This window comes from Anolis carolinensis, unplaced genomic scaffold (genome assembly GCF_035594765.1).
Source record: "Anolis carolinensis isolate JA03-04 unplaced genomic scaffold, rAnoCar3.1.pri scaffold_116, whole genome shotgun sequence".
In the NCBI taxonomy this organism is placed as follows: Eukaryota; Metazoa; Chordata; class Lepidosauria; order Squamata; family Dactyloidae; genus Anolis; species Anolis carolinensis.
In genome coordinates this window covers 1-12,886 of record NW_026943925.1, presented here as the reverse complement: position 1 = coordinate 12,886, position 12,886 = coordinate 1, and the positions used below count along the sequence as shown (strand labels likewise).

Genomic DNA, 12,886 nt, shown 5'->3' with positions numbered 1-12,886 from the left:
CTCACTTATCCAAGCTAAACGGGCCGGCAGAAGCTTGGATAAGCAAATTACTTGGATAATAAGGAGGGATTAAGGAAAAGCCTATTAAACATCAAAGTAGGTTATGATTTTACAATTTAAGCACCAAATCATCATGTTTTACAACAAATTTGACAGAAAAAGCAGTTCAATACATGGTAACGTTATGTAGTCATTATTGTATTTATGACTTTAGCACCAAAACATTGCAATGTATGGAAAACATTGACTACAAAAACATTGATTATTAACAAGCAGACAGCACTGGATAATACAGAACGCTGGATAAGCAAAGGTTGGATAAGTGAGACTACTGTAGTTATACTGCAAAAATTTCGTTTTTGTTGAAGTTGAATTGGATGGGACTCAATGCGAGATTCATTGAAAAACTAGAGCAAAAATGTGCTCTGGCTGGATCTCCCTCCCACATAGACAAAGTTTTTGAAGTTTAATACCCCTCCCCATTATTTTTAATGATAGAGCCAATTGGGAAATAATGACATTCATAACCCAGTCACAGAAAAATAGTGTTGCATAGTGTAATAATAGGTTGCTGTGAGTTTTCCGGGCTGTCTGACCATGTTCCAGAAGCAGCATTCTCTCCTGACATTTTGCACACATCCATGGCAGGCATCACCAGAACTTGTGGGGTCCCTTGGAAACTAGGCAAGTGGGGTTTACATATACAGTAGAGTCTCACTTATCCAAGCCATGATGTTTTGGTGCTTAATTTGTAAAGTCATAACCTAATTTGATGTTCAATAGGCTTTTCCTTAATCCCTCCTTATTATCCAAGATATTTGCTTATCCAAGGTTCTGCCGACCCATTTAGCTGGGATAAGTGAGACTCTACTGTATATACCTGTGGAATGATGTCCAGTGTGGGAGAAAGAAAGAACTCTTCTCTACCTGATGCAAGTGTGAATGTTGCCATTGGTCAGCACGATTAGCATTAAATAGCCTTGCAGCTTCAAGGCCTGGCTGATTTCTGCTTGGGAGAATCCTTCGTTGGGAGGTACCGTGTTTCCCCAAAAATAAGACAGTGTCTTATATTAACTTTTGCTCCCAAAGATGCGCTAGGTCTTATTTTCAGGGGATGTCTTATTTTTCCATGAAGAAGAATTCATATTTATTGCTGAACAAAAAATGAACATTTATTATATCCTGTACAGGAGTTGTCATCAGAAACCAACATAACCAGACAAACTGAATTTCTTGTTACTACCATTACAGTAGAGTCTCACTAATCCAAGCCTCGCTTATCCAAGGCTCTGGATAATCCAAGCCATTTTGGTAGTCAATGTTTTCAATATATCGTGATATTTTGGTGCTAAATTCATAAATACAGTAATTACAACATAACATTACTGCGTATTGAACTACTTTTTCTGTCAAATTTGTTGCATAACATGATGTTTTGGTGCTTAATTTGTAAAATCATAACCTAATTTGATGTTTAATAGGCTTTTCCTTAATCCCTCCTTATTATCCAAGATATTCACTTATCCAAGCGTCTCCCGGCCCGTTTAGCTTGGATAAGTGAGACTCTACTGTATTTCCATGTACAACTGGTATGTACATTTACCAATCCTGCATGCTCTGGCGTTCTGTTTGGCAGGCGCCGGGCATGCTTTCAAACGAAAACTTTGCTAGGTCTTACTTTCAGGGGAGGCCTTATATTTAGCATTTCAGCAAAATCTCTACCTGGTCTTATTTTCAAGGGATGTCTTATTTTCAGGGAAACAGGGTATCAGGGAAGAATCTTCCTGGATCTTGGCCAGACAGCCCGGAAAATTCACAGCAACCCAGTGACTCCGGCCAGGAAAGCCTTGGACAACACCGTGTGGTATTAGTCTGGGAAAAGGAGCCCCCAAGTGGGTCACGGAGGCCCCTTGGCCGGACTCCGGCCTTGCATCACTTGCCCGTCATCATCGGTCCAGCCGCTCCGTCGCCATGGCGACACCCTTCTCCATCCTCTGGTTGCCGTGGCGATGACCTCCTCCCCCTCCTCCTCCTCCCATGGGAGACAGATGGAAAAAGCAATCCGATTAAATTAGCTGGGTCAGGCGGTGGAGACGAGGAGGAGGCTTAACGTGGGAAAAGGAGGCGCAAGAGGAAGGTCCGAGGCGGGGTCATCCCAGGACAGGGCCCTTGGCCCCCCACACCACACTGGACACACCTCCTCGCCCGGCCCCAAAGCAGAGGGATTGGCACCGTCCCCGTGCGTGTGGCATGCATACTCACGCGCACGATCATCGCTGCGCTCCCCGGCCCACATAGATCTGCTGCAGCATCACCGTGCGCCTTCCATCATGCGCCAAAGCCTCTCCCGTACATCTATTGATCCGGCGGAAGCCATGACATTGGTGTGTCTTTGAGTGCTTTCAGAAGGGCACGCCATGCAGCGCTGCTTTCATGGGACGGGCTCCCCCAAAGGTCCTCCAGTCCAACCCCTTTCCGGTGGGCAGAAATACACAATCCAATCCCTCCCGGCAGATGGCCATCCATACATACAGTGTTCCCTCACTACTTCATGGTTCACTTTTCACGGATTCGCTGTTTTTCAATAAACTCTAAAAGACTTATAAATCATAAAAAATACAATTTACAGCCCAAGAAAGGGAGGAAGGAGAAGCCGAAGGGAGAGAAAAGGAGCCCAAGCGGCAACGGGAGGAGAAGGAGGCGATTTATCAACACATGATTGGTTGAGAAAGACTTAAAATAGTTTATAACTGCTAAAATAATGTATAAATATTAAAATAAATATAGTGCCCCTACTTCACGGATTTTCATTTATTGCGGGTGGTCCTGGAACGTAACCCCAGCGATAAGTGATGGAACACTGTATGTGTGTGTGTGTATAAATATACGTGTGTATGTATGTATATATCTATATATATAAAAGGGTAATGAAATTTCGGCCTAGGACAAAACAACAAAACTACACATCCCAGAAACACTAAACTTGGCAGCACAACCCCTCATCCATGCCTCTACGTTCATACAACAAAAAGCTCCAGCTACTCCAGAAAATGGTCAGGCTTTGAGACTGCAAGGCTATTCACTGCTATTCCACCTGGCCAACAAAGGATTCCCATAAGCCACAGCAACGCGTGGCCGGGCAAAGCTAGTAATATATATGTGTGTATATGAATATCTTTGTGTATGTGTATATATATGTGCATGTATATGTGTGTGTAAACACGTGCATGTATATATATGTATATGTGTGTGTATATGTGTGTATACATACAGTAGAGGCTCACTTATCCAACATAAACGGGCCGGCAGAACGTTGGATAAGCGAATATGTTGGATAATAAGGAGAGATTAAGGAGAAGCCTATTAAACATCAAATTAGGTTATGATTTTACAAATTAAGCACCAAAACATCATGTTGTACAACAAATTGGACAGAAAAAGTAGTTCAATATGCAGTAATGCTACGTAGTAATTACTGTATTTATGAATTTAGCACCAAAAAATCATGATATATTGAAAACATTGACTACAAAAATGCGTTGGATAATCCAGAACATTGGATAAGCGAATGTTGGATAAGTGAGACTCTACTGTATTATATGTGTATATACACATTCTATGTGTGCATGTGTATATATATTTGTGTGTATATATGCATATATGTGTGCATGTGTATACATGTGTGTCTGTATATATTTGTGTGCATGTGTATATAACTGTGTGCATATGTGTATGTGTGTAAACATATATGTGCATGTATGTATGTATGTATGTATTGGTGTGTATATAAATGTGTATGTATGCATGTGTGTATACATATTATGTGTGCATGTATATATATTATATGTGCATGTATATGTGTGTGTAGGTGTATATGTGTGCATACATATTATATGTGTGCATGTGCATACCGTGTTTCCCCAAAAATAAGACAGTGTCTTATATTAATTTTTGCTCCTAAAGATGCACTAGGTCTTATTTTCAGGGGATGTCTTATTTTTCCATGAAGAAGAATTCACATTTATTGTTGAACAAAAAATGAACATTTATTATATACTGTACAGTAGTTGTCATCACAAACCGGCATAACCAGACAAACTGTGAATTCTATCAAGAATTTCTTGTTACTACCATTATTTACATGTACATTGACCGATCCTGCATGCTCTGGTGTTCTGTTCGTTGGGCATGCTTCCAAACAAAAACTTTGCTAGGTCTTACTTTTGGGGGAGGCCTTATATTTAGCAATTCAGCAAAACCTCTACTAGGTCTTATTTTCAGGGGATGTCTTATTTTCGGGGAAACAGGGTACATATATGGGTGTGTGTCTGTATATGGGTGCATGTGTGTATATGTATAATTTTCTGTCCAGAGTGTGCATCACACACCCCTTCTCTCTCACAGTGCCAACAAACACCCAACGACCGCATTTTGTTTTTTTAAATTTATTTTATTTGTTAAACCGGGGTTGTTGTTGTTGTTGTTGTTTTCCGTTATTTTCCCTTGTTTTGGTTGATTCACACGACGACACGATCCCAAAACGGGGGAAGAAGAAGAAGGGTGCCCCTCCCTCCCCAAATGCAAAGGAAATGTGGGGAGGGGGCTGCGTGTGTGTTTGGGGGAGCGGGGGAGGGGCGACATGGGGAGACCCCAAATTGCTGACCCCCCCTCGGACAAGGCCCCCCATCCCATTGGTCAAAGGGGAGATCTGGGGAGGGGTCACTCGAGGTCACCAAGGAGGTCAATGCCAGGACAGCCCCCCCCCCCCAATTTCCTGACAGTGGTTCCTATTGGAACAGAAATGATGGACGGACCCCCTTCCCCATATAGACACACACTCACACACACACACTCACGCAGAGGGAATAAGCTGCTCTCTTACGGCCCTATGGAACTCTGTACATGCACAGGAGACACGTCTAGCAGGAATCAAGCCAAAAGGGGTAGAATAATAATTTTTTAAAAATATAAACATGGGTAGATTTCATTCTCTCAAACACTTTGATGGAGTGGAGGATTTTTAGACGGAGGCCAGATGGCCATCTGTTGGGAGGGATTGGATGGTGCCTTCTTGCAAAACAGAAAGGGGGTTGGACTAGATGGCCTTTTGGGCCTCCCTTCCGACTCTGGTGGGATATCGCTTGCCTGGGAGTCCATTGCAGTCTCCATTCTTCTCTGGAGGCTTTTTAAACAGAAGCTGGATGGCCATCTGCCGGGAGGTATTGGATGGTGTCCTTATGATTCTATCCTAACCCCATATTAACATGAGTGGGTGGCAAAACTTTTTTAAAAGTTTCTAAGTGGTTGCAATGGACTGTTTCATTCAGTTACATAATAATAATAATAATAATAATAATAATAATAATAATAATAATAATAGTTTCAAGGTATTTTAATCAACTGCTTTGTCTGATTGTATTTCAACGCGTGTATGTTGTCGGTTTTAAATTGTACTGTCTCTTTAAGGTCCTAAGCCGCTTTGCGTTTTAATCAGGAGATAAAAACAGGACAATAATAATAATTGTCAGGGATTTTAATTGGTTAGTTGGTTTGATACTTGTAAGTTTTAAACTGAGCTGTTTCTTTAAGATTATAAACTGCTTTTCAATTCAATTGGGAGATAAAAGTGAAATATAAATATAAATATAATAATAATAATAATAGTAGTAGTAGTAGTAGTAGTAGTAGTAGTAGTAGTAGTAGTAGTTCTCAGAGGTTCTAATCGTCCGGCTTGTTTGATACTTGTATGTTATGACTTTTAAACTGTATTGTTTCTTTAGCCACTTTGCAATTCAATCAGGAAATAAAAGCAGGATGTCAATATCATGCTAATAATCATTACTAGTAATAATAATAATAATAATAATAATAATAATAATAATAATAATAGTTTCAAGGGATTTCAATTGACTGGTTGGTTTGATACGTATATGTTTTCCATTTTAAAGTGTACTGTTTCTTTAAGAGCCTCTTTGCAATTCAGTCAGGAGATAAAAGCGGGATATAAATATATTATTATTATTATTATATTTATATCCCACATAGTCCTAGACACTTGGGAAGTGTTCGACTTGTGATTTTGTGATACAAAATCCAGCATATCTATCTTGTTGGCTGTGTCATAATAAAATAATAATAATAATAATTTCAATCGGGAGATAAAAGCATAATGAATGACGATGATAATGATGATGCCGGGGGAAGATTGTTTTGCTTTTTTCATTAGAGCCGCTTTGTGGACTTGGTCAGGAGATAAAAGCGGCATATAAATATAATAGCAATGATGATGATGATGATGCCAGGGAAGATAAGAGCCGGCCAGTGGTGGGACTGACCCAATGACTGACCACTGGCCTCAAACACACCCATCCGCACTCATTCAACCTCCATTGAACGGAAGGAGGAAATAGTTGGGGAAATAAACCAGGAAACATAGGGAAACCCCTCCCCCAAATAAGCCCCCTCCCCAATTTGGCTCACTTAATCCGAGGCATGTTGTTCTGGGGCTGGTCCCGGGTTCAAATCCAGCTATGGACAAGGGGAGAGGAGAGGTCAATATATATATATATATATGTATGTATGTATGTATGTATACATGTGTGTTGCCCCCTCCATTTCTCCCCTCCCCATTTCGGAAAAGGTCCTAAAAACAAAGGAAATGATGGCCAAGGGAGGGTTTGTGGGGTCAATGAGGGACAACAATGAAAAGGGGGGGGGGGGTCCCAGCTATTTCCAAGGGAGGGGGTTTTGTTTTGGGGAGGGGTCTCGGTTTGGATGTTTCTCTCCCGGCGGCCGGCAAAGAGTCGGTGGTCTCTTCTTTCTTTCTTTCGGAAAGGAAAGGGAAACAGGCAAATTTGGGGAAGAGGGAGGGGGAGGAGGAGACCCCAACCCAGAAAGGAAACGGAAGAGGAAGAGGAAGAGAAGGGCAGGGGCTCAGTAGTAGGTCTCCTTCTCCACCCATCCTGCAAGAAGAGAAAGGCATCAGGAAGCGGGTCAGGGGCCGGGACCCCCGTCTGTCACCCCAATTGCAGAGCAGACCCATTGACTTCACTGTAAGGTTTCTGGCACTCATTGGTGGTACATGACCCCTACAAAACTATCTATCTATCTATCTATATAAAAAAGTGATGGCATCACGGCGACCCACAAAACAACAAAACTACAGGCCCCCCAACCTCGAAATTTGACAACACAACCCATCATCCACGCCTCTAGGTTGATACAACAAAAAGAAAAGAAAAATAAAGTCCTAATTAGAGAGAGAGGAATAATTGCTTTTATCCAATTGCTGCCAGTTAGAAGGCTAAGCTTTGCCCACTTGGTCTCCTAGCAACCCAATAAAAAATAATAAAAAACACTAAAAATTAATACGATAAAATACTATAATAACAGAAAATAACTAAAAATAATACAAGAAAATAATAAAATATAATAAATAAAAATATAACTTACAATAAAATTAATAAAAAATTGCAAATAAAGTCAAATAAAAATTACACAACAATTTTTAACCAATACCACCACCACTTTGCCACAGCAACGCGTGGCCGGGCACAGCTAGTCTATAAATATAAAAGGGTAATGAAATTTCGGCCTAGGACAAAACAACAAAACTACACATCCCAGAAACACTAAACTTGGCAGCACAACCCCTCACCCATGCCTCTACGTTCATACAACAAAAAGAAAAGAAAAATAAAGTCCTAATTAGAGGGAGAGGAATAATTGTTTTTATCCAATTGCTGCCAGTTAGAAGACTAAACTCCTCCCACTTGGTCTCCTAGCAACCCACTCAGCCCAGGGGACAGGCAGAGTTAGGCCTCACTTGGGCCTCTTCCACACTGCCTATAAGATACAGATTATCAGATTTTAACTGGATTCTATGGCAGTGTAGACTCAAGGCCCTTCCACACAGCTATATAACGCATTTATAATATTGTATTATCTGCTTTGAACTGGATTATCTTGACTCCACACTGCCACTACAAATCCCATCATTGCATAGCATTGAGTTAATGCCATTTACTGTATTTACTTGAATCTATTGCTCACCTTTTGCTCAATGGCCTTGCCAAAATTGGGGAGCGCATGAGATTTGCAACATACGCTCACCATCGCTCTGAGCCAAAGCCAACGGGGAAGAGAGGTCACCACTCCTTTAATTGCATTGACCCAATGTTATGCAATGCTGGGATTTGGCAGAGAAGGCTCAAGGCCTTGCCAAACTACATCTCCCGTGACTCCATATGCATTGGACCAAGGCAATTAAAGTGCATTCGTTCTGCACCCCAAAGGTTTTATTTTCCATCGCTGGAAGCAATTTCATTAACTGGACCAAATTTGGCACAAATACCCGATATGCCCAAATTTGAACAGTAATGAGGTTGGGGTGATTGGTTTTGTCACTTGGGAGTTGTAGTTGCTGGGATTTATAGTTCACCTACAATCAAAGTGCATTCTGAACTCCACCAACAATGGCATTGAACAAAGGCTGACACTTACATCCTGAGGAGTCCTATAGAACTGCTCCAAGACTACAGAGACTTTGATTTGTTTTGACTCCAAGCCAGGTTTGAGCCAATTGATTTATACACTGATATATTTAGTTTTACAGCATATTACATGCCATTTTGGAAAGACTGAATGTATACATACTGTGTTGTTAACAAACTTTAGTTGGAGTCTTGTTGATATATGTCTGATACATGTTTTATACTGAAAACTGCTCTGTGTAGCATTTAAATCTGGATGATTGCAGTCTATAAATCTTTATATTCTGTAAGTTACGACTGTGTGCCACTACAGCTGACAGAATTGGATCATCAGTTGTATTATTATTTGTATTATTGTTAACATTATTATGTATATGATGCTCTAATATACATATTGTGTTCTATGTTTTGAACCTTTATCGTGGTGCATATTTTTCAGATATTGTTTAGAATAGACAGCTATGTTTAGTTATTATTATTTATAGTTCACCTACAGCCAAAGAATAGTCTAAACCCAGCCCACAATGGATCTGCACCAAACCTGGCACAGGCCTAGACACTTGGCGACCCCTCTAGCACCCCCCTTGCGACCCCCCAGGGGTCCCGACCTCCATTTGGAGAAACACTGATCGAATGCATACTCCCATTTTGGATGTTGCTTAGCCCCAAAAGGCGAGCATGAGATTCGAATAAACAGAATAAGTGCCGTTAAAACGGATGGATGTCCTAAAGTGGGGAGTGGCTGCACCCCGCTCTCACCTCCTGGGTTGCGGCGCAGGATCAGCTTGCGGATCTCGTCATAGACAAAGATGAGGAAACTGTACGGGAAGGCGCAGAACCACCAGCTCGGCCTGGAAAGAGGAAGGAGAGGAAGGAGAACATTCAGAGCAAGCAATGCAAAGGAGAGGCAGTGAGCTGCTCCTTGGAGGAGGCTTTTCAGCACAGACTGGGTGGCCATCTGTTGAGGCTGCTTTGATTGTGCTTTTCCTGCATCAAGGCAGAAAGAAGGAGCTTGGATTGGGTGGCCTTTGCGGGTCTCTTCCAACTCTAGAATTCTATAAACGGGCTGGATAGTCATCTGACAGGTGGGATTGGATGGTGTCCTTGGCAGAAAAAGACTGGGCTTAAAGCCAACTTTAAAAACTGTGGCATAGACACTTTTTTTTCGTGTCAGGAGCAACCGGAGTTGCTTCTGGAGTGAGAGAATTGGCCGTCTGCAAGGACGTTGCCCAGGGGACATTGCCCAGATGTTTTGATGTTTTTACCATCCTTGTGGGAGGCTTCTCTCATGTCCCCGCATGGAGCTGGAGCTGACAGAGGGAGCTCATCCCCGCTCTCCCCGGGTGGGATTCGAACCTGGCAGCCTTCAGGTCAGCAGCCCAACCTTCAAGTCGCAAGGCTTTTATCCCCTAGGCCACCGGAGACACTGAGACCTGGGAAGCCCTGGGCCCTTGAGCGCTCGCTCCAATTGGGACTCACTTGAGGGGATACATCCTGAGGGCCACGTCCATCCCGGGGCAGTAGGAGAGGATGGCAGCCAGGGCGGTTTCCTCAAAGAGGGCCGAAGATCAGGATCTTGTTTCTGGGGAGACGGAAGGAAGGAACGGTGAGCCCCGAGGCCCCCAACTTCCATCCAAGCGCGGGGTCTAGATGGCCCTCTGGGCGCCTCACCTCATGCCTTGCTGGAAGACGGAGTTCCTCCGGGTCTTGCAGATGATCAGGTCGGCCCACTGCACCACCACGATGCTCACAAAGAAGGCCGTGTGGCAGGTGAACTCCACCACTTTGCGCTGCTCGTAGGTCTGTAGGAAAGGGGAGGGGGCGTCACGGAGGAGGAGGAGGAGGGAACACTGGCGGCAGTGGGGTTGAAGGGACATCTTTTGGGAGGGCTTGCATTGTGCCTTCCTGCCCGGAAGAAGGCAGCTGGACTGGATGGCCTTTGGGTTCCCCTCCATCTCTAATGGAATATAATGCGTCAAAGAATGATGGACTTTCTTTCAGGAGGGCTTTGCTTGTGGCTTCCTCCCTGGTATAAGAGGATTAGACTACATGATCTCTAGGGTCCCCCTTCCAGACCTGTTCTATGGCTATAAACAAAGGCTGAATGGCTATCTGTCAGGAGGGCTTTGCTTGTGGCTTCCTCCCTGGTATAAGAGGATAGACTACATGATCTCTAGGGTCCCCCTTCCAGACCTGTTTCTATGGCTATAAACAAAGGCTGAATGGCTATCTGTCAGGAGGGCTTTGCTTGTGGCTTCCTCCCTGGTATAAGGGGGTTGGACTAGAATGACTTCTGGAGACCCCCCCTTCCAGCCCTGCCTCTGTGTCTACAAACAGAGGCCGAATGGCCATCTGTCGGGAGGGCTTTGCTTGTGTCTTCCTTCCTGGCATAATGGGGTTGGACCAGATGACCTCTGGGTCCCCCATTTCAACCGTGTTTCCACAATCCGTCCCAGCGCCGAGTAAAAAGCCGCCTCCACCTTCCCTTGTGGGGGTCTGCCGGGGGGGTCCCGTCCCTCTGCTCACCCATTGCTGCCCATAGGAATCCTCCAGGTCGTTGACCGTCCGGTCGTCCCAGTTGAGGCGGATGCCCACCAGCACGGAGGGCAGGAAGCCGTTCTCGGCCAGGATCACAAAGTAGGAGAAGAAGCCCCCCAACGCCTGGATCATGCCTGGAAACAAGGAGTCCCGGGGTCAAGGAAACCCTCTTTACTGGGGCCCCCAAACCCTGGAAAATCCCCTCGAAACCTGGACAGAAACAGCACGGGTGACCATTGAGGAAAGCCTAAACCTCGTCTCAGTTGAGTCGCGAGGGACTGTCTGCAAATACGTTGCATTTCAGTTGCCTTCTCTGGAGGGCCATCTGTCGGGAGGGATCGGGTGGTGTCTTCCTGCTTGGACTGGATGACTTCTGGGTTTCCCTCTTGACTCTATGATTCTATCACTGATCTATTTTGACTCTATCTATCTATATTATGGGCCCTGGGGGGGTGTCTCTTCCAACTCTAGGATTCTATGGTGTCATTGTTGTTGTTGTTGTTGTTGTTGTTATTATTATTATTATTATTATTATGCAGAGGCTGGATGGCCATCTGTTGTGAGGAATTGGGTGGTGACTTCCTGTCTAGAAAAATAAAGGGGTTTGGACTGGATGGCCTCTGGGGTTCCTTCCCAACTCTAAGATTCTGACTGAAGGTGATTCTGAGTGCCTCCATTTATCTATATTATAAGTTTGAGTTGGAAGGCCATTGGGGGGTCTCTTACAGCTCTAGGATTCTATGGATGCAAAGGCAAAAGCTGGATATAAATATAGTAGTAGTAGTAGTAGTAATAATAATAATTATTATATTATTATTTTGGCCAATTGCAAAAGGCCACCCTACTGGGATCCGCGCGCATCATCCGAAAGTACAATCACACAGTCCTAGACACTTGGGAAGTGTTCGACTTGTTTGCTGAGTCATACTAATAATAATAATAATAATAATAATAATAATAATACAACAACACAAACAACAACAACAACAACAAGGAACTCCAGCACATAATTAAGTGCACAATTAGGAAGTGCCTTGAAAGAAGAGGAAAGGATAGAGATGAATCCCATGCAGGACACAAGGGAGTTTTGGCATTTCCAGGATGAATGCATTTCACTGGCTCCAGTTCCACTTTCTAGGTTTTCAAAGGCCAACATCCGCCCACCAAGGGTGGCTGGACCTGCACGGTCCGCAGTGTCCGCAGCGCTGACCGCCTCACCGATCTGCCCATAGGCCATGCTGATCAGCCGCTCGTTCACCAGCTTGTCGGTCCTGGGGTTTCTGGGCTGGCGCTTCATGATGTCGCTCTCAGCCGCTTCGTAGGCCAAAGAGTATGCCGGCACCTGCGGTCAAGGCAAGGCCGAGAGTGAGAGATAGGTATAGATATAGAGATATAGATATGAAGAGTGGGTAGATACATCAATGGACACAAGCCTTGACTTGTCCTTCAAGGGGTCAAACCCACGGAGCTAATGAACACAATCATTGACACACCATTCAAGGGTCAAGTCAAGGAGCTAATAGAATGGGCACAAGCTCTGACTTGCCATTCAAGGGGTCCAACTTAAGGAGCCAATGGAATGGACACAAGCGTTGATTTGTCCTTCAAGGGGTCAACTCAAGAAGCCAATAGAACAGGGCTTGCCCTTCAAGTCAACCCATGGGACCAATTGACCCCTTGAAGGACAAGTCAATGTCTTTGTGTCAATTCTATTGGCTTGCCCTTCAAGGGGTCAACCCATAAAACCAACAGAATGGACACAAGTGTTGGCTTGTCCTTCAAAGGGTCAACTTGCAGAGCCCACAGAGCCAAAGGAACAGATTTGCCCTTCAAGGGGTCAACCCATGGGACCAATG

At 43.9% G+C, this 12,886-nt stretch overlaps 1 protein-coding gene across 1 annotated transcript; it reads right to left on the bottom strand.

Moving 5' to 3' along the window:
* Nucleotides 1–4,429: 4,429 nt before the first annotated feature.
* On the bottom strand, nt 4,430–12,361 carry LOC100552628 (sodium/potassium-transporting ATPase subunit alpha-3; the record flags this gene model as incomplete). Its single annotated transcript, XM_062967102.1, is given in 7 exon segments — nt 4,430–6,962; nt 9,252–9,343; nt 9,972–10,051; nt 10,053–10,074; nt 10,164–10,294; nt 11,019–11,164; nt 12,249–12,361. Coding segments are annotated over 7 exon segments (613 nt in total), but the record flags the coding sequence as incomplete, so codon positions are not given.
* Nucleotides 12,362–12,886: the final 525 nt, after the last annotated feature.